At 31.5% G+C, this 24,065-nt stretch overlaps 1 protein-coding gene across 3 annotated transcripts in view; it reads left to right on the top strand.

Annotated features, from left to right (window-relative positions):
- Positions 1-24,065, top strand: part of Kcc (solute carrier family 12 member kcc) — an 81,843-nt gene that overhangs the window by 5,278 nt on the left and 52,500 nt on the right. The window contains exons 1-2 of one of the 3 annotated variants that reach the window (XM_083085158.1): positions 16,454-16,877; positions 22,885-23,265. The exons of 1 other annotated variant lie outside the window; for it this stretch is intronic. In XM_083085158.1, the coding sequence (XP_082941284.1) occupies positions 23,208-23,265 (58 nt within the window). In that variant the 5' untranslated portion in view covers positions 16,454-16,877; positions 22,885-23,207. Of the gene's footprint in view, positions 1-16,453; positions 16,993-22,884; positions 23,266-24,065 lie in introns of those variants that run through there. One more of the 3 variants, XM_083085157.1, reaches the window with a different exon arrangement.

Below are 24,065 nucleotides of genomic sequence, written 5' to 3'. Positions count from 1 at the left end.
GATATTAATGAGTGACTTTTTTTATTATTTTCTTTTTGCATCCACATTCTGATTACACAATGAGCGTTAAATGCGGTCGACCGGTTCTTGTTTCATGTTGACATTGAACTCGATCTTCATATTAGGCGAATCAAATAAGATTAGCTGGCTACATTTAACGCGAAATTTGTTCAATAAAAATGCTTGTCTAACTATACATATACGCACACACATATATATCTTCATATATACAAGAAAATTCGCCCCGTAATAACAAGTAAAACACGTGGCGCCCTCGAACAATCAAAGGATACGACTGTTAGTAACTTTCCTACCAATGTATTTGTCCAAGTAAGGGATGATTTTGATGAAAGACATATTAGGATTTTTTTAGAATCATTCATTTCCATAGAAGTATTATAACGTGTTGTTATAATACATTTTTACGTGACGATTTTTATTAACTTTCTAAAATAGATTTTTTTAAAAACTTTTTTTCCTATATAAAAAAAGATGATTAAGATTGTATATTTCACTCTTAAAATATATATTTTAAAATAAATATAAAAAATAGATATTCATTTTTTTGTTGATTAATTTGTTTTCCATGAATCATGCATTAAATATTAAACAAATTTATATTCAAATAATTATACCAAATTTTTAAGGAGTACAGACATAAATAAGAAGTACATATATATATAGTATGTAATAAAATACATAATATATAATATATATTATATAATATATATAATATATAATAAATTCAAAAAATTTATTATATATATAATATATAATTAAAAAAATAATTCAAAAAAGTTAATTGATGCATAAGAAAGACGCAATTATTACAGTTGCATTTTGTGCAAAAACATCGTATTTTATTTTTGTGAGATGTATCATGCATGTAAAACTGTGAAATATCGGAATGACTTATGCCATAAAAGATGCGCGTTTCCACATGTGACACAATATGTCAGCGTGGTATTATGTACGAACTAACATTTTCCCATTTTGGCGCACCGCCAGGACAGAAGCATTGCATTCGGATGCGCTTCATCGAGATTATGTTAAACACTCGTTCGTTTTGTCGACGGAAACAACGTGTAAAAAAAATGTAAATAAAATCCAGAATTCGCTAAGTAGACATACAAGACAGAAATTAATTGAATAATCAATTAACAATTATTTTAATAATAATTAAATTAATTTGCATCCTGAACCGGAATATCTTTTGCATGGAAGTTTGATATTTTTCTCGTGCGTCAAGAATTTCAATATTTTCTACATTTCTATATTTCTTCGATATTATACATGTACTCGTACGTGCAAACATGAATTATTTTAAACTCCGACTAAAAATCCTCGGATTTTCGAACATACGGGAAGTTATCGTGCCGATTGTGTAATCCGTGGGTTTTGCGCTGAGAGAAATAGAGAGAGCTTAAGCGGACAATACTGGTTTGATCCCAATTCCTCGGTATATTCTCGTTCTACGAAAAGCGAGGAAGTGGTCGGCGGCGGCGGCCTTTCATTCATGAAGCGGATCTTCTCATTTTAACGAGACGCGAAGCGCATTTCGACGCGAAAACGCGTACTGCGGCAATGCTGTGAGAAAGAACAGAGACCCTGCATGTCAATTGACATTTATTCCCGGCGATACGTCACGACGAATTCCCATCACAATACACAATAGCCGAGTTCGAAGAGAGAGAAAGAGAGAAGGAAAGAGAGAAAGAGAAATTCTCGGCGTTTATTCAGAGATAAAAATAAAAATGAATGATGAATCATCGCACAAATTTCGACTCAAATTTCGCAAAAGCCCGATTAAAAATTATAGAATTTTATTAGGCAAGTAATTGTCCATGTGTTCTTTTTTTCTATCAATTAAACGGCTTTTCGTATAATTATTTGAATTTCTCAATTAAAATTCAATTAAAATTCAATTCACGTAGATACAAAATTAAAAACAAAATTTGATTGTTATAATTTAATAAAGGCAATTCAATTTTCGATTCAAATATACAAAAATAAATAAAATAAATATATTTTAATTCTTACATATTTTGTGTGTAAAGTTTAATTCACATATTTTTCAATATAAAAATCAAGCTTTCAATTTCTACAGGAATATAAATCAATTTTCAATTAATGACACATCTATGCTGACCAATTTGCAAAAAAAACCTATTATTTTTTTCGGAGAAAATCCAGTCATATCTTGAGAACGATCTTGAATTGGGATATGAAATAATGCTGCATCGCGCGCAGGAATTTAGTCGGGATTAAAAGGTTAAACGCCATAATCTGCCGCGTCAAGCAGACGGAGGCAAAAATCCAGCCAGTTGAATCATTTTGATGGCATGACTATAATCGGGTTGTATAAAGCGAGAGCTTTAATCGTTTCGCCGTCGCGCATATGTGTGTGAAAACAATAACGCCGTAATTGGACCAATAATAAAATAATCGTTAGATACTTGGGAGCTGTATATTTCTATCAGTTTCTCTCTTTTTCTCTCTACATCGCAGTATGCATCTTCGTATGCATTTAAGCGCAGAAGATGTCGGTCCCATTCGCGTCAGACACGTGTCTTACGCAATTGCGACATATCATACGCAGGGACTTTCAATTAAACCGCTGGGAAATTTTTGCATAAAAGCTGCAAACATGCTAGTGGCAATTAGCATACATTATACAAATGGAATATTTAAATATTCCATTTTTTTCTTGTTAAGAAATTAGAATTTTTTGATCGCAAATAGTTCTTTTTGCTAAATTTTATAAAAAGAGAGTTTAATTTAGACTTTTCTTATATCTTAATGACACATCTTATCATTTCAAATTTATATTTTGATTTTTATCATTTTATTATATTAGATTTAATTATAACTTTGAGTATGCATGTATTTGTGGTTAAAGGCTTTTTTATATCTTGTTATATTAATATAATTAATTAACAAAAATCTCGTAAAATATCGAAGAGGACCGGATGGTAAAATGCAACTCAGATGTGTGTGAATCGCGAAAATCGAAGTTTGCGAGCATCCAACTCGAAGCGGTCCTCGACTTCCGACAGTCGATACAGTACCGGTGATTTATCGGGTGCAGAGTGCTCTAGTATCGCTGATTCCGATCAGCAAAAGCCTTGGAAGAACTAGTCATTGTACACAGGATCAGCTCACTACATCGAAAATAATTTCGCGCGTTTTCTCTGTAAATCGCAAGTTGTCAAAAGTATAATTCTTTGATTGCAAGAGATTAGAAATTGCAAATTTTTTTACAAATAACGGGATACACAGACGTAATTTTGTTAAATTAAATTCTAGAATTTGAAATAAATCTAGAAAAGATTATGGAAAATAAAGAGAAATTTGCAGAGGCAATCTCCATTTCCTTAGGACAGGATAAATTCAAATTTATTGGAAAATTATTCGCGCTTAACTGTTAGTGCGCGATTTCCGGAGTACGATGGACGATTTTTTAAGCAAAATGCGAGAAAGAAACCTTTTCGCCAAAAGAAATTGCTGACGCGTTATCGTCTGATTTAAGCTCCACCCTGTAGCTCGGCATCGGTCGATGAAACCCCGTGTACCCCACCTTAAAACTATCTCTGGAAATGTATTATGCAACGCACGCGTACTCACCACCGGTTATGTGTGGCTCTTTAACCGAGCTTTAATACTTTGTCTTTTTCGCTCTCTGTCCTCGAGCGCAATATCATTCTGCGAAACGACACATAAGTGCCTTTTGACATTAAATATTTTAATCGTGGGCGAGACTCCTGTCCCTCTCTCTCTCTTTCGCTTTTGCCGGACACGGTTACGACCGTCTATATCCGTCCACTCCGGTAAATGTACATCCCTCGCCTATGTTATACCAGTTATTAACAGGCTATAGCTGAGAAAAACATGTATTTATTGAAAAAAAGGCGCACTGAGAAAAATCGTTTTCAACAAGACGTATATGATAGAAGGCATTTTGGTTCAACCAAGCAGAATTTCTAATTATCACGATAACATTCGATTTTTTATAACGTTTTTCGATTTTTTAAGCCTTTTTTTTGGAACGTTTAATGAATTTTATTATAAGCATTTGGTTAGTATTTTCTAATTGGATCTATAAAACTTTTTGTTACATTAATTAAACATGGACACAGCGATGCCATTTTTTAAATTTAGTATTATTAAAAAAATTTGGTAAATTTAACAGGAAGAAATTAATTACGTTCATCTGATAATTCCTAAAGAAATTCTGATTCGCCAATTTTCCAACAGACATACTGATTGAATCTATCAGATTTCTAATTAATGCAACCAGATTTTTTTCTCAATTCATTAAGAGACTATATTTTTTTATCATTTAGAAAATTAAATACTTATGACTAATCTTTATTATATTAAATATTGACAAAATATAGAAGGTATTTTGGTTCAACCAAGCAGAATTTCTAGTTATCACGATAACACTCGATTTTTTATAACTTTTTTTTAGAACGTTTAATAAATTTTATTATAAGCATTTGGTTAGTATTTTCTAATTGGATCTATAAAACTTTTTGTTACATTAATTAAACATGGACACAGCGATGCCATTTTTTAAATTTAGTATTATTAAAAAAATTTGGTAAATTTGACAGGAAGAAATTAATTACGTTCATCTGATAATTCCTAAAGAAATTCTGATTCGCCAATTTTCCAACAGACATACTGATTGAATCTATCAGATTTCTAATTAATGCAACCAGATTTTTTTCTCAATGCATTAAGAGACTATATTTTTTTATCATTTAGAAAATTAAATACTTATGACTAATCTTTATTATATTAAATATTGACAAAATATAGAAGGCATTTTGGTTCAACCAAGCAGAATTTCTAGTTATCACGATAACATTCGATTTTTTATAACTTTTTTTTGAAACGTTTAATGAATTTTATTATAAGGATTTGGTTAGTATTTTCTAATTGGATCTATAAAATTTCTTGTTACATTAATTAAACATGGACACAGTGATGCCATTTTTTTAATTTGGTATTATTAAAAAAATTTGGTAAATTTAACAGGAAGAAATTAATTACGTTCATCTGATAATTCCTAAAGAAATTCTGATTCGCCAATTTTCCAACAGACATACTGATTGAATCTATCAGATTTCTAATTAATACAACCAGAAAATTAAATACTTATGACTAATCTTTATTATATTAAATATTGACAAAATATCGAAGGCATTTTGGTTCAACCAAGCAGAATTTCTAATTATCACGATAACACTCGATTTTTTATAACTTTTTTTTAGAACGTTTAATGAATTTTATTATAAGCATTTGGTTAGTATTTTCTAATTGGATCTATAAAACTTCTTGTTACATTAATTAAACATGGACAGAGTGATGCCATTTTTTAAATTTAGTATTATTAAAAAAATTTGGTAAATTTAACAGGAAGAAATTAATTACGTTCATCTGATAATTCCTAAAGAAATTCTGATTCGCCAATTTTCCAACAGACATACTGATTGAATCTATCAAATTTCTAATTAATGCAACCAGATTTTTTTCTCAATGCATTAAGAGACTATATTTTTTTATCATTTAGAAAATTAAATACTTACGACTAATCTTTATTATATTAAATATTGACAAAATATAAAATGTGTAATAAGTTAAATTTGTTTGTTTTTGAATGAGAAATGTATGACACGAAAGAGAAAACACACAAATGGAATTAAATATACATATCATTAGACATTTAATTGAAATTCTAAAAATCTTTCAAAGTGTAAATAACAAATACTTTAGCAGATACGTTTAGTATCGTGATTTCAAATTAAAATATACGATGACTTCATCTTTCGATATGCAATGTTTAGCAGTTACTTAATGGAGTATAGATTCTTGTTATTTTCGCAAATAATAACAAAGTATGTTTTCTGCGAAATCATTATTTTCCACGAATCCTTTCGATGTGTATTTTCGCTTTTGGAATGCAGGTATACAGAAATAATATTTTCTAAGAAAATAATTTCAATATCTGTATCTCTGCACGTGTGATATGTGAATCGTTATCGTAGCCTTGATATGAGTGAGATTATAAGGTGCTTCATTTAGTAAGTAAGACGTAGGAGATTCCGCTCGCGCGAATCATCCGCGAAATGCAGCCGTCCTAGACATCATCTGTCCCGGTTCCCTTTGATTGTGAAGATTACAGGATGACGTTGTTTATTCGCATCGTTTGCGGACGTTCATCAACGTTGATGCACAGAACCAAAATATGATCAAACGGGATTTCATTGCAAAGCGATGCAACTCGTTCGAAAATCAAGCGTCGATAGGATCTACGTCGCTCTCCTGATTCATCTTTCTCTTTCGCAAAACGCGGCAATAATGCTGCAATGATCTTTATCGGTTTATTTAATTTTTTATTTAAATTTTAGTAAAACTAAAGAAATATAAATTTCAAATAATGTTTTTTAATTAAAATTTTTTTAATTCATTATATGTATATACATATTACTTATTTAAAAAATAAAAACATTATAATAGCAAGGAATGTAACAAAAAGGTATTTTTGTTATGTACTTTAATTAATGATTATGATTGCATCAGGCGAGTTAATAAAAGCATTTTCGATGACGGAATCGGATGCGGTTTGCAGACGAAATATATATTTACCATCTTATACATGCATTATCGTTTAATCATTGCGCTCATCCAATATTCTCTAATTCGTTTCTGCCTACCGAGTCTGTGGCAAAACAAATATTGGCACTGCCGATGCTGCCGGAATAATCCAATTCCAACTTTACCTTTTTCTATCGCCAAGTGTAAAATACATTAAGACAGATTCGCGAGTTTCGTTGTTAATGCATGATTAGTTTTTTTCGAGATCTTAGGAAGGTTTCAGACAGTTTAATGTGAACATAAGAAGATTTATAATGCCAAAATGTCATGGCTTGTGAAAAACTTTATACATATATATATAAAATACAAATTAAAGACTTATTCATTAACACGTGTAATAAATTCCATATTTATAAAAAAGATAATATAATTTATTTAATATATTTATATAATAAAAACAAAGACTTTGCACGCGTGCATAAAGATATAAACATTATTTCGCTTCTAAAGTGAATGAAGAAAAAATTGTAAAATATATGTAATTCAATAAAACATGTATTTGCATAATTAAGACAAAATCCACAAACTAATTTATTGATACTTATTAAAGCGTTTATCATTTTATGTTTGAAATATATCAAATACATGTATATAAAATAATGATCTATTGAATTAAGAATTTCAGATGAACTTCAATATATATGTGTTTATTTAAATTTGATTCATTTAAGTTACAAGAAAGACATGAAAATAAACTCACATGCTCCATGTTTTCTTGGAGAAGTGTCAATGCAAACCGAAAGTTGTTATTGAGTTATTCGGATATGTTTCACATAGACTCTAATATTAGTCTTTTATCGATAAATACAGATAAGAAAACATTATAGTGCAAATAAAAAGTTCGAGATTGACATGGACAGCTATATTTATTTTAATATAAGAATTTAACAAAAATGCACACATACACAAGTAGATAGAATTTAATGTATATAAAAATAGAAAAAGATACAAACTATTAACCGACATTACGAATGAATAATTTTTGTCTATCACATTTTAATGAAGTTATTTATTAAGATTTTAAATGAAATAAAAAAAACATACATAGAATATATTTTATATTTTACGACAAAATCCGTTTTATTTTGATTGAGGGAGAAATAGTGTGATGGACTGTTTTATGATTTTTAAGACACAAAAATTAAAATTGAATAATGATGATGTAAATTTTTTTATTTCTTTTTAAAGAATAATGTTAGGGACAAGGAAACAAAGTATTAAATTTTGATATTATATACATACTTAATTAATTTTTATTAGAAATAACACAATATTTCTTGAACCATTAATTAACACAACGTCGTTAATTTCGTCACAAACCAATCACTAAATGATACGCAGTTACAGCGCATCTGGTAGCGATATCTACGAATGCATATAAGTAATCCACAGCACTTAATAATAATCGCATTAAAGTTTTATGCGCAACAAGCGTGAGGCGAGCGTAAAGAAAGACTTCAATTAATCGGATCGTTGAAAGATCCATATGAATCGACTTAACATTCTATAAACGCGAAAGTCAATAAAAAATGAGATGATTTTAATTATCACAAGGCATATCAATCACACAATTTTAATTTTATTGATGGACCGAAAACAGATTTTATTATATATATATGATTATCATCAAAAAGAAAATAATGCAATGCAATCAAAATATTACTCACTATTCAAGATATACATGTACCAAATTGAGAGAGAAAGAGAAAGAGAGAAAGAGAGACGACGAAATTCTTCAATTATAATGATTCTGTACATAATTTTAACATAATGATTTAAGATATAACAGTAAATTTAACTTGAAAGATAATTTAAAAGTAAAGATAACTTAAAAGACTGTTATATAGATTAATAGAACAAGTAATTTCAGAGTAAACTTGACGAGCATTTGATGATTAGAGACATGACAAATTTTTGATCCGTGTCACTGCGATATTTTTATCACGTGAATGGAGAAATTTATTCTCGGCTGTGTATATCATTTTCCGCTATCCCAAGTTATCCTAAAAACGGCGCTTGTATCGAAGAAGATAAAGTTGTCAACAAGTCGCGCAAGCAGACGTGACGTCTCCTTGCGCGAAAAAACACGCGTACGAGAAAAACTTATAACCGTGCGTGTATAATCGGCGCGGCTTCGAACTGGGTCGAGGAGACAGACCCCGTTTCTATCCTCTGCACACTCGTGAATTTATTGCCCGCGGCCGAACAACAATCGACGATTCGGGTCAGACTCGGGATTTGCGTTGCGCCGACCCGGAAGGCGATTGAAACGAAAATCGCGCATATAAATGCACGATAAGTACCATTATACATTGTTGAAAATTTGCTGAAAGGAGGATAATGCATTATGGAATCATTTTATTTTTTTATGACAAACATTTTTTTATACATTGATAATCTATTAACCCTTAGACTACCAACGGGACACATGTGTCCCATGAAAGAGAATACAGGCACCATGCATGATTAAATTCTACAAAGCCTACCTAATGTGTAAACAATGAAAAAAATCTCAAATTAAAAAGAAAAAAAATGGTAGTCTAAGGGTTAAGTCAGAATTTTGATAATTACATTAGAATAATAAATTAGAAGTGTGATGTAAATCATATTTAATTATATAATATTTAAATATTAATTATATAATAAATATATATTAATTATATAATATTTATATATTAATTGTATAATAATTATATAAAATTATATAATTATGTGTTAAAGTAATATACATATTTTAAAATTTTAAAACTTTATAAATTATATACATATATGTATAAATCTTTTGCAAAAAAAAACTGAAAAAACATAGAGAACGAGATTTACTACTAATTATGAGAAGAAAATTAACTGCATGTTTATGATGCAATTACACATAAAAGATAAAACTACGGAAAAACACTGTAACTTTTTGACAAAAATTTTTTTATACATTGATAATCTATTAAATCAGAATGTTGATAATTTGACATTAGAATAATAAATTAGAAATGTAATGTAAATTATATTTATTTATATAATTTTGTGTTAAAGTAATATACATATTTTAATTCTAAAACTTTATAAATTATATACAAATTATATAAATCTTTTGAAAAAAACTTAAAACACATATGATGAGATTTATTACTATTTATGAGGTAAAAAAATTAACCGCATGTTTAAGATTAAGTTTGCAATTACACACAAAAGATAAAATTACGGAAAAATACAAATTGACAAGAATATAGAATATACGGAAAAAACGCTGTTCTTGCAACACAAATCGCGTAAACTGTTAGGTAAACAGTAATTAATGACAACTTGTCGTTTTAATTGTGCTATTGCAAACGCATGGCGCGAGTGATTAGTACATTTAATAATAGTCAAGGTTAACGCATAATCCATTGATTATTGCATCTGTCTGGGTCATTTCGATTGCGAATAGTATAGGCTTATTGTTATGACACAACGTGATAAAAATGCATGTAATATAAAAGAAGCAAAATATATTTTATTAATTTAATTTATTTTATAATTTTGCATAAAGCTTATCACACAAGATTTTCGTAGTAATAACATTTTTTTGAAGGGCTGCGCACTATTTCAATGTGTAAAATGATGCGTGTCATCCGATACGCCCATCTAAATCGCATACTCGAATGCATTTCACTGAAACTCGAGCAGTTAATTCGATAACCGGCTTATTTCAATAAATGATTCCTAAGTGAAGCCCTCTGTGTTTTAGCATTAAGCTGTAACAGTGCGAATTTGTTACCAGCTGATCGATGGGCTTCATTATTGTGCCCTCGCATCGTTTCACTGAATCTGACACACGTATATTCGATAATTAATTACGATTATTTAATTGAGAGATTAAAGGAATATTAATTTATGGAAAACTACCACACGGTGACAATAGCAGATAGCAATAGCGTTAATTTCGACAAACATTATTAATGTTTGTCAAAATACTCGGAAATTCTTTAAAGGATAAATAATATAATTATTTCTAATTAATTGTATAAAATAATTACGTAAACATTGATAATATGACATTAATAATAAAACACATTACGTAAACATTAATAATAAAACACAGTGATAATTGTGCATACATATTGATTATCTTTATACATACGATATTATCATAAATATTAAAACATAGAATAAATTTTTCTTATAAACTGTATGCACGAGTGCAATAAATAGACGTGCAATTTTCTTTTTTTCTTTTATACGTACAATTACGTGCTATTTTTTATCAAATTTAATATAAATAATTAAGAAGGTAAATGTTTAGAAATTTTTAATATACGTCTTATATAAATTTTCGCACAAATTCGTTGAATTATGATTGTTTCAAGTTTGTCCAATTCTTCTTCATACTTTGTCAAATATACGCAGAAACATATATCATCCAATGTATTTCATCTCGGAAACTCTGAGATAACTCGTTTCTTTCTCTCCGGACTCGTGACTCTTTATGATGAAAAAGCCAAACCGGGTGACGCGACTCTCGAGAAGGATGATGCACTTCCGTCGTCGTCGAGTCGAATCGCTTATTTTCCGAGAAAAGTCACGAATGTAAGATTAATATCAAGCTGATATTTTTTTTGCACGATGTAGAGATTTTCCATCGCATAAAGAGACAACTTTATTCTTTCGATGATGTATGCAAGTGCATTTCTTGCAGGATGATTCCTGAGCTTTTCCGACATTTAATATCCTGCCGAAGGATGAAATATTCTCGTCTTTCGCTTTTCCACGAGAAAATAATACACAATATAAACCGTATTGCACGCGATTTCTTTTCCGATATATTCGTCGTCTTTTCCTCTTTTTTTCATTTTATTTTATATGCTTTTCATGATTTTTCGCGAAGGAACTCTCGTGAAAAAGAAACTTATTAGTTTCTTAATCTCTTTCTGGAACGTTATTATAATTAGGATGTGCAAGACGCATGTAATCATATTTTCTTAAGCGTTAGATTCTGCACGAATTAATCCAATTAATCAAGACTGTCGCTACCATCACAGATGTCAATTTTAAACCTGTCGAGACTAAGAAAATTATCTTAAACTTATTATGAAGATAGATCGTGTGGAATTAAAATATCGCATTGTTGGAATATAAATATAGATCACAAGAAATTGATGAATCCAGAACATGTGGATAATCCAAGTTTCTAAATCCAGTTTCAAGTCTTCTCATAATTTTTAGTTTTAAACAATTGATTTTATTTATATCAGTAAAATTCACGTATGAATCTAAAATTAAATTTTTACAAAAATCACATAAATTCTCATAGTAAATTCATTCTTGATTTAAACTTTCTTTTATATATTACGTTTTTGTTATTGTCAAGAAAATAAAATGTAGAACGTTCAATACAAAAATAACAAATTGAGACAGATCATTCCTGGGTTATCGAGGACTCGTATTCCTTGTGTAACAGCACTTACAATTAGAACGATAAGCCATTAGCGATGATGGGTGAATGATACACAAGAAAAGTAATAAAGTAAAAATGTCAAAGTGAAAAGGGGGGACGTGGCGCTCTCTTGTAATGTTCGACATTTTTCATCCCTTCTGTCATTCTCGCTCTCGAAATAATTTCGTACGAAGTATTTCCAATTATGTATATACATATTTTCTCGCACAACCGCAGATAGCAGCTATTTCATTCTTCGCTCGCGTAAAAGACTGAAGGTAACGAACGCGAAGTTCATTGTCTGCGACCTCATTCGAGTGCATAGGGTGTAGGCAATTTCTCTCGCGAGCGAATGTAGGCCCTCGTCGATTAACTGGAGCAGAGCATGCAATTTCTATCCTAGACCTTCGCCAGGTCCGTCACGTTATCGCGCGAGATCCGCAGACGCGAATTGATCGCGATCCCACTTGCCGGTTCACATTGTCGCAATGCAATATTCAAATCCGATAACCAGCGACATTTAATTCCACGTGACACGCCACGCGATATGCACGGTTTTCTCGTGTTATATATATGTTATATATATGTTATATACACGATGGACTATTTAAGTTGATAATGCGAAATATCTCAAAAACGAAGCGTTGAAGAAAGAAATGTTTTAAATAAAAGTTAATTGAGTTTAAGGGGGCCATAAGATGGTGTTATTGGTTTGACCTTGAAAAGTCGTTTGAAGGTCACGTGAAGGTCATCTTCAATTTTTTAAATGGAACTCCCTATTTTTTATTACTTATTCTTGTAGCTTACCTCGAGAGCTTTCCAAAACACTATAATAAAGTATTTCTTCATTGAATACTTTTCGAGTTATGAGGCTTGAAATAATTTCTTAATTTTACATAAACCGTAAAATATCTTGTAAAATATTCATTTTTCGATTATCTTACCTTAATTTTATGTACAAAATAATGAGAGGAATTAATTGGTGTAGAGAAAACACATAGTTGTTTCGAAAAAAAAATATGTAATTTGCAATTAACAATTACATATTTTTTCTTAAAAATAACTATGTGTTTTCTTTACACCAATTGATTCCTCTCATTATTTTGTACATAAAAGTATTAAAGTGAGGTAATCGAAAGATGAATATTTTACAAGATATTTTACGATTTATGTAAAATTAAGAAATGATTTCAAGCCTCATAACTCGGAAAGTACTTAATGAAAACTAACTTAATTATAGTGTTTTGGAAAGCTCTTGAGATGAGTTGCAAGAATAAGTAATAAAAAATAGGGAGTTCCATTTAAAAAATTGAAGGTGACCTTCACGTGACCTTCAAACGACTTTTCAAGGTCAATCCAATGACACCATCTTATGGTCCCCTTCAAGCCATACAACTTTTGTTTGAAACGTTTTTTCGTATCTTTTAGACTTTACGAGATATTTCGATGGCAAACTTAAAATGGAACACCCTGTATATATGTTATATATATGTTACATATATGTAATATATATGTAACATATATATGTCAGATTGCTCTATTAATTTGTAATATTTTCGAAGAATCCTCTCTTATATGTTATTCATCATTATTGATTTTTATTGTGAAAAACAAACTTTCGATAAAGTACGATGAACAATACATATTCGCATGGAATAATGTACGTACGATTCTATAATGTATGTAAGAGTGAAATGGTGCCGATACTTGAACTCAGAGTTTCAAACTTTTCTTATCGGAATCGAGGAATCTGTTAGCTGAATCCTGTTATAAAATTTTTTCCCGCGACCAAATTTAGATGCTCAAGTCTTTAAGAAACTTGAGGATTTCTTATTCCCGACGGAGATTTTTAAGTTAAATAAAGAATTCGTTCCTAACATCTTGTACACGTATTTGTTGTATAATTTCCGCTGGATTTGAAGAAGATTCAGACCGAATTGCACACGAGGAACTTGTGACACGTGCCATGCAAATAACATACATGATCACGCGATCCGATCTCACGAGATCGATCGCTTTCCTTTTCGATTGCGGCAGCACGAGGGGTGTGACGCTAATAATCCATCGCGTCGTCATCTTCGACCAAGTCAGACCCTGAACTGGAAACGAGGTTCATTGTCTGTGACCTTACTGCACGCTTGCTGTGTGCAACGATCATCTTACCCGTAGATGCGATGGAGGCCTCGATTGTTAACTGGCGGCCAGCATGCAATCCGCCTACGCCTTTCTTTAGGGGGTGCCGAGATTCGAGGCTCAAAGGACGGCCGAGAAGCCTTCCGAAAGCCTTGATTTCGGTCGCGTGACTCCGTAGGACACGTAGAACTCAAATTGTTCTCGAGCGGACGTCGAAAAATCGTTCCCATTTGGAGACCGAGCCCTCTAACGTGCCTGAAATTCTAAATGTCTGCGGAAATTATTATAATTTCGTATCAACAGTGACGCCAGCGTCCGGCAAAATTTTTTGATTGATTAACACAATTAATAATTGTCACAATTAATTTACTAATATTAATTATTAATTGTCGATGTTAATTAATTCAAAGTCAGATTAGTTTAAATATTAACCGAAACAATTCCTTGTTTCTTCTTCGATTATTGGATATAATGCAAACGATGATAATAGGAAACGTATGCCTCGGTGCGTGCATAGTAATAAAAGATTCGTTTCATACGCGAACGGAAACCTCGAATGAACGAAGGTGAAGGATTGATATAAACGAGTGCGTCAACGTCAAAATTATGAAAGTTCCGGGTATATTAATCGAATCTCGACGTTCAATTCGAGATATCAATCACGTATAATTACTAGTTACCCACTCTACCAGAAGCGATGACGAAGAATGGCTACAAATTAAACGAACGTACAAAATTATCGGAAGCTTGACGGGAATCGTTCGGTACAAATTACTGCCGATATTAATTTAACGATAACGATCGTTACTTCTTTATGCGTGTTATCAATTTATAGCCAAATTATACTGAAATATCGCGCCGTTGCCTTTAATTGATAAATTCTTTTATCACTTAAATAAATATTATGTATCAATTATGCAATGTGAAATTTATTTGTGTTTCGAAATTTAAGAAAGCAAAGTTAAAAAAATATATAAATTGAACTGACCTCTATTTCAGAATTAAAATAGAAGTCCTAAGTATCAGTTTCGCGTTCTTTTATTTGAATAAGATAAGTAATAAGATAGAAACTGCTTTAACTTAAATATCGGGAAAAGATTAAAGGTCACAAATTTCTTTCGCTTCCGCGATTTTTATTTGTTCTAAAAAGAAAAAACACTTTAATTATATCATCAATGTAATCATCAACGAGCATAAACATCAATTGTCTGGTGTATAAAGTTCGCTTTACAAAGTGGAATAGGTAATCGTAATCAGACGCGAGTGTTGTAGGTCGCAATCTTTGCGCTGGCTGAAGCACGTGAAATCGTTACATGAAAAAAAACAAGGTTGCAATCAGCGGTGAGATGCCGTTAAATTAAGAGTTACCTGCAATATACACGACACACGCACAGCGAGTACATATATATTATATCGTGACACTTGCATATCTTCCTGTAGGAAAGGAAATGGGAGAATGTAATGTCACTCTATTCCCACTGATTGTGAAATATATCGAGTCCACGGACATTTTCCGAGTTATTTCAACGTTTTATTAATTTTCTCATCTAATTTTATTTCGATCTAATATTTTTTTCTTTTTAGAATAATTTAACAAGTGCAGAGATATATTAATAGAAAAATTAAAAAACAAGTATCTTACATCACATTATTAATAATCACTTTATTAAGAACATTAAAAAATATTTTAATAAATTTCATTAATATTCTTTTATCATATTTAAAAATGTAAAAATGTGTTTAAAACTTAAATTTTCACGGATGGAGGAAATAACTTTGACGAAGAGATATCGCCCTCTCTGCACAAAAGCCCGCTGATAAGTCAATACTCCGCGATAGATTTCGGACATGTTAGGAATAACGATACAATAGCTACCTTTTTCCCCTCGTTTCACTAAAAATCGTAGCTTCTCTGGAGTTAACAGGTGCGCGCCATCCGGCTTAGATTCAGCTTAGATTCGGAGCAGACCGCTTTGCCTTGCCAAATGGCAGCGGAACGCGTTAACAACCCGCAGGCCGTATCTGGCATGTAGATGTAACCAATACATGTGTCTGGGCGCGCACAGATACACGTACACCTACACCCACGTGTGTACCTAACGTATCTACAGTCGGAGAGAGCTTCTAACTCTCTCGCCGTTAGCGAATCGAGCAGTGGGGTGGCAGAGTGGGTGACGGGCGGATGGGTGGGTGGATGGGTCGGTTGGTCTGGCGGGTGGTAGCCTACCTCGGGTAGTAGTAGGTGCGCACCCTACGCGGCTACCAGGTGAGTGGGGCAGAGGCCAACCCCTGAGACACCCGACGCGAAACGCGAAAAACCACTTGTGCGTGTGTCGATCCTGGTTGTCGCGTCGTCGCTTCCCTTCAATCGCTCGTCCGACAATCCGTTCTGGTTCTCGCCGCGATTCTCGCCCCGTTCGAGGAGAGAGAACCCCTCTCTTCGTGTCTGTCCGACCGTCTTCTTGTCTCTAACTCTTTCTACTTTTGTCTGTCCTCGCCCGGAAGTCGTCCCGCCCGAAAGGGCGACGGATCGAAAGTGATCTATGCCGATTGCGGGCGAGATATAAATCGTCGTGAGGTGTAAAGCGTCGATACGACAAACGGAGTGTAATATGTTTAAACTGGTCGCGAGGAAAAATAATATTCGATTTTTTCCGATCGTGACGCGAAGGTGACTTGACTTTTCTTCTCCGACGAAAATTCGGACGATACTGACAGAAAAATATTTCGAATGAGTCGAATATCCTGGCGGGCAAAAATGTCCGTAGACTAAAATGCAAATTGATGTAAGTTTGACAGAAAAAGTCTTTATAATAAGCTAAGAGGAATTTTCATATATTGGATAATATATTACGTGAAAAGTAAATGTAAGAATAGAAATATATATGTGTGTATCGTGCAAATATATGTAAATCCTATTATACTAAAGTATAGAAATGAAAGAAAAGTGATTGACAATTTTTAAATATATTTAAATTCACTTGCACACACGTTATACTTCAGAGAAAATATAAAAGTATAAATAAAATATAAGAGGATACAGTATAACAAGAAAAAGTGTATAAGAAGATTAAATAATGAAATTGAATAAAGTAAGCAAAAGAAGATTAAATAATAAAATTGATTAAAGTAAGCAAAAAAATTTGTATGAAAAATGTTCTTAGCATCTAAATTATTTTATATTGTCGAGTTATATTTTATCGTAGAGAAGCACGTACATAATTTTCTATATTTTATATCAATCACTTTTTTGCATCATTTTTAATGACTTTCATAGAGCGATAATTATTAAATGGAAGAGTGCCTTTTTGCGATGATTTTCTTTCCGACCAGGATTATCGACACGTCTTTATGATGGATTATAATATCATTGAGTAGATTATAATATTATGGAATGCATTATAAGATACGCTTTTACATCAAAATCTGATTATTTTTTAATTCAAAGTGAGAAAATTTTTTCATATTATCATAATTAAGAAGAATGGTATAATTTTTTTAATACTCATAAAATGACAAAAATGGCGATTGAATCTTTATCAATTTTAAGATTAAAAATTTTAGATTAAAATATTCCTGAGAGTTTACATAGAATGACCCGATTTTTAATCGAGAGAATCATGTGGCATTGACAGATAAAGTCGTGTAAAAGTTCTTGACATTTTCTGATATATTTAAAGAAACGATTATTTCAACCGAAACTCGATCCGAGCAGATCGTCGAAACGATCCTTGAAAGATCACGTGACGTCGAAAAGACAGCGGCTTCATCGATCCATTCTGAGCCTATCTGGGTACAACTAGGCCGCCTTTCCAGGATCCTCGACGGACGATCTGCTGTAGATCCTAAAGAGAAGTTTCGAAAGTCGTCTCGAATATTTTGCGAACTCGAAAACTCCTTTACACAGAAAGATTGTTTGTGACAAAAAGATGATTCGTGAATGGTCTCGTGATAATCGAGAGTATTTTTGAAGAGCTCTAAACGTAAGAATTCATCAAACTTTTGTTTAAAATAGTTCAGTATTATTTAAAATATATTAGTTAAATTATTAGATAAAAGTAAGACAAATGAAAAGAGAAAGTGCAACAGAGAGATAATTTTATCAGAATAGAAAGCACAACAATAACAATTATATTAAAAATAGAAAAAAATACTATACAATACGATACGGATTATACTAATCTTACTTTACCCCATCGCGAGAAAATTACACACGGAAAATGACGTGATATTGTATTAATAAATAAAAATAATCAACTGTGTGTTCTCGAACGAGAGTATTATTACTCTAAAGCTCTTAAACTGATTATCTGATTGATAAAAAAATAGCAAATGCAATAATAAAAAATAACAGAAAATGATAAATATGACAAGAACATAAGATAGAAAGAGGGAACATATCGTGAAAATTAATTATTTGCATGGAGAAAGTAGAGACTGTGAGAACTAAACATTTAAATAGGAGTAAAAGCGGTACAGACAGAAGAAACGATAAGAAAGGGTCGGACAAAAATACACAGCGTATACAGTTATTTTAAAATCTACTATAATGGAAGGCTTGATTCACGAATTAACACTAAGATCAATGCTATCCATATGAAAATAGAAGAAATACGTATTAGCTCACGTATTGTTCGGTTAATTAATCGGTAAATAATTACGATTGAGCTTCCATTTAAACGCGATAGCAATTTACCTTTAGAGATGTAACATATGTAACAATGAACGTGACACAATGCAACATACTAGCGACTTGTTGCACATGCACAAATGTATGTTAATTTATTAATTTTCTGTAAATTTCATCCTTGTATTGCGACTCCTTTATACGCAGAATATTGCATTCATTATTATTATTCGTACCTGTTATTATTATTTATTAAGAAATTATTTATTAAGAATATTTTATTCTCGATTATTTATTAAGAATATTTTATTCTTATTATTTTACTCTTGCGTCTTTTATTTTTATCATTATTATCCTTTCTTTTAATTCTAGTACTGTTTTTATAATTTTATTTTTACATTTGTCGGCTTTGACAATGCAAGCTTTGTCGCGCAATTATTATTATTACATTATGTTAATGGAATCGTGCAATATGTCTGCAAACAACGATGAAACACGTTTCTCTGGGGATCATAATTCACCGTGTGACGGCAAAACGGCTCTGCTTTCAGTCTTTCGAACTCACGGATCGTTTTATCCGCCATTCATCATCCGGGGGGGAGGTGTCGCTGTCAATTTTCAGTACCAACCACGAGACTTTTTTTCGATTCGCTCGTCGTATAGTAACGTTTTTCCCCTCGACCTCGTTCGGAAATTGAGAGGAAAAGAGCAAGAGAGAGAAAGAGAGAGAGAGACAAGAGGCACACATGGGTGAACTCATTTGTACGTTAATGTACAGTATCACATACGGGATCGATGTTACACGCGAATGAAAACGATCAACGGAACTGAAACAAGACTCAATGTCAACCTCATCTGCGGGGCGTCCGCGATTTATATCATCACATGATTACGCAATTATACGCGTGACACTATTAAATCTCGCTGAATCGGATTGAAATCAAAGCACAAACACCCTTTCACAAATTTTACTTACACAAATGAATGAATAAATAAAATAAACGTAGATAAACGAGAATACGTAAATAGAGTATATCACGATTAAAGTTGTAAGAAAATTTTATATCGTCGTTCGCGTGATCGGAGGCGTAAAAAGGAGTACGCTACTACTCAATTACGGACGAGGGAAACAAAATATTCGTGAAAAAGAAAACACCCGGTGAATAAAGTCTAATGCCTAATGACACGCGATACTTCGCAGTTTCGTGTACCTTGCGCTATCGAGGGTTTTAATCGCCGCTAATTAAACTGGACAATTTCCTCGTGTTATCAAAGTCGACAGTCACGGCGACAACGTATTACGAACATTTGTTGTTTATCCTCTCTCCTTCTCTCTCTTTATGTATATATTAATTTTATATATATACAGGGTGTTTCTTAATAAGTGCGAAAAATTTTAGAAGATGATTCTTTGTTGAAAATTAAGGGTGGTTTCTCATATAAATATATACTCCTACATCTCTCCCTATGGAGTTTCACTCTTCCAAAAATGAAGGTAAAAATTAGGTTTTTATTTTTTTCTCAAATTTGGAACAAGTTAAAGAAATGAAATTAGGTGAATATTTTCTACTAGTAAAAAGTTATTTATTAATATTTTTTTTAGCCTCCCGTATTGTTATAAGGGGATGAAACTAGCAACTCCTATTCAATTTTTTATTAGAACTTTTTAATGGGCCGGAATATGATCATCTAAAAATATGCATTAAAAAGTTTGATTTATTTAGAAACTTTTTTATTTCTTTTATTTTTTTTCATAAAATCAGTAGTTTTCAAGAAAAAAAATAAAATACGTTATCGTGCACAGCACGATGCTAAATAGCATAGGTTTCAAATTATGAAAAGTTAAATTTTAAAATAAAAATAAAATTAGAGTAAATGTTAGAAAAATTGGAACAAAAACAAAATTATAATAAAAACCTAAAAAATAAAAACCTAATTTTTATCCCCATTTTTGGAGGAGTGTAACTCCACAGAGAAGGATGTAGGAGTATATGTTTATATGAAAAATTCTCGTCAATTTTCGACAAAGAATTATCTAAAATTTTTCGCACTTATTAAGAAACACTCTGTATACAGAGTGTGTCATTTTAAGTGATGCAGCTGAATATCTCGAAACCATGGCGGTTTCGGTGAAAATGTTTTAAACAAAAGTTGTTGGTTTCAAGGGGGCCATAAGACGGTGTCATTGGTTTTACCTTGAAAAGTCGTTTGAAAGTCACGTGAAGGTCAGCTTCAATTTCTTAAATGGAACCCCCTATTTTTTATTACTTACTCTTGTAGCTTATCTCGAGAGCTTTCCAAAACACTAGAATAAAGTATTTCTTCATTGAGTACTTTTCGAGTTATGAGGCTTGAAATAATTTCTTAATTTTACATAAACCATAAAATATCTAGTAAAATATTCATTTTTCGATTTTCTTACCTTAATACTTTTATGTACAAAATAATGAGAGGAATCAATTGGTGTAAAGAAAAAACATAGTTGTTTCGAGGAAAAAATATGTAATTTGCAATTAACAATTACATATTTTTTCTTAAAAATAACTATGTATTTTCTTTACACCAATTGATTCCTCTCATTATTTTGTACATAAAAGTATTAAGGTAAGATAATCGAAAAATGAATATTTTACTAGATATTTTATGGTTTATGTAAAATTAAGATATTATTTCAAGCCTCATAACTCGGAAAGTACTTAATGAAAACTAACTTAATTATAGTGTTTTGGAAAGCTCTCGAGATAAACTATAAGAATAAGTAATAAAAAATAGGGGTTCCATTTAAGAAATTGAAGGTGACCTTCACGTGACCTTCAAACGACTTTTCAAGGTAAAACCAATGACACCATCTTATGGCCCCCTTAAAACCATACAACTTTTGTTTAAAACATTTTCACCGAAACCGCCATGGTTTCGAGATATTCAGCTGCATCACTTAAAATGACACACCCTGTATATATATATATATATATATATATATATATATATATATATATATATATATATATATGTATGTATGTATGTATATATATATATATATATATATATATATATACATGATTTGCATGATATGATACATGCTGTTAGATTTTATGGACCGCTGATGTGTAATAAAAATAGCGAAGCCTAAAGGAACGCACGGTGCGTTAACTACTCTCTCTTTTTTTCTCTTCCTAACGCTGCGTCTCTCGCAGCAAGTACTACGTAAACCGGTATCACGCTCTTTTAATCAAGCAGATAAAACGGTAAAAGATAAAAATTGAACGAATGAATGGCAGAGCCTATAAGCGTGATACACGTGTACCTTGCTTATTTTAAATAGTTAATTTCATCAGTCGCCTTTTCCTTTTACTTAGGTAATTGCTTTTTATTCTACTCATTTGTTTATTTGCGATATTTATCTTTATCTATCTAGTTTCTTTGTTTCGTAGCGAATGAAGTTTTTATTTTTATTTTTCCACGTTAATTGCCATTTTATTTTTCGAATTTTATTGAACGATATGATTTATTAACGTTGCAAGAAACGGAAACTCATCGATTAGGAAGGTCAATTGTGTCTTCATCAAGCATTGACAAATTGAAATTCAATTTAGTAGCACTCGATCGAAATCTTATTTGCATTTTCGAGCGATATTATGTAAAAAATTGAAAAACGACATCCGTCTTCCAATATATCTCTGATTATATAAAAATTTATTTGAATGATTATTTAATTTTTTCTTAAGTACATTGATACTTATAATACATTTATAATTAATTAAAAAACATGGAAATATAATGTGAAAAATTGAACAAATTTTCTATTTACAAATAAATACTTTTATCCTGAGCTTTGATTGTCAACTACGACATGTGAGAAATTGTAAATCCAAATGTTATAAGAAAAAGAATATCTTTAAGAATACTCCATTTTTTTTAAATACTAGTTGTTGGATTTTTTCAAAAAATTTATCGTTAATCGCTGAACAGATTATTGAAGTCGAATCTGTCTGACTATCGATGATGCTTTCTATTGGGTCGTTTAGTATCGTTCGCATAATAATACTTTCAGAATTAATCGTACGATCAATCCGGACGATTTTTCGCGATTTAAGACTGAAGATCTGCTGAGAGTTTAATCGGCGTTGCTCCAGAACGAATCCGCGGGAAAAAAAGAGCGAATCTTCTCCAGTCGAGATTCTTCGCCCTTTCCTCCTTTTTTCGCGCGCGAAATCCGCGCCGGTACAAAAATAGAAACTGTCATTCGATAAATCGATTCCGCATTGCCGAGACTACCGTTTGAGGAAACTGTGAATGTATAGTAAAACATTGTTTCCCCGTTGTGCGTGTGTGCACGTGTGAAAGTACTATCTACGTGAGCTGCAGTAGAACATCATGAGTGCATCCGGCGCCATTCCCCTGATCCTGGCGACGAAGGAGCAGATCGTCGAAGGCAAGTAACCGCTCTCGTTTCTTCTTTTTATTTTCAAAAAAATTAATTTTTTATTATTATTAAATTATTAAAATAATTATTCAATTATTCAATTAAATAAAATTTTGGTACCAATAAATATTAAGCGCAAGTTTATGAAAGACATCTACGATGTATGATTTAATTAGCAAAATCAATTTTATCCGAAACTCTTGTTTATAAAACGATGACAATATCCTCGAAAATTTGTCATTAATATATTCATCTAGGTAAACGATAAAAATATTAAATATTGACGCAAGTTATTGATATGGCAATTTTTTTCTTTTATACTTTTTACATCGATGATGCGCGATAATAGCGTAACCTGAAGTTAACGATTAGATAATTCTAAGAGAACGTGGTTATTATTACGCTCGCGTATATTTAACGTATGCAAATTCCGCATAATGCGGCGTGAAACGCTTTGTAATAGACGCGTGATCCTTGAGAGGAAAATAGACGTCTTTAAATAGATTGAACACTAGATATAAATCTTGCACCGTGTTACTGTTCATGAATTGTTTGTAGAAATAATCGATGCGGTATGCTGTGTTATGTTAATAGTGGTTTAAAATATACCGCAGAAAGAAAGGTCGGATCAATTAAGTACGAGGAAATTAAGTGCATGCTAAGAGAACAACAATCTAAATTGCACATGCTTTCTTGGAAAAAAAATCCCCTTCTACATTTTTTTCTTGAAATAATTTTCTCTTTTTTATTAAGAAAAGAAACAGAGAGGAAATAATTAATCAGAAATATATCAGGATCGATGGAAAATT

The sequence above is a fragment of the Camponotus vicinus genome, unplaced genomic scaffold (genome assembly GCF_025532165.1).
Source record: "Camponotus vicinus isolate PSW18456_S1 unplaced genomic scaffold, iyCamVici1.0 SCAF_12, whole genome shotgun sequence".
Classification (NCBI taxonomy): Eukaryota; Metazoa; Arthropoda; class Insecta; order Hymenoptera; family Formicidae; genus Camponotus; species Camponotus vicinus.
Note: the sequence above shows the minus strand (reverse complement) of the source record. Positions and strands in the feature narration are given on the sequence as shown.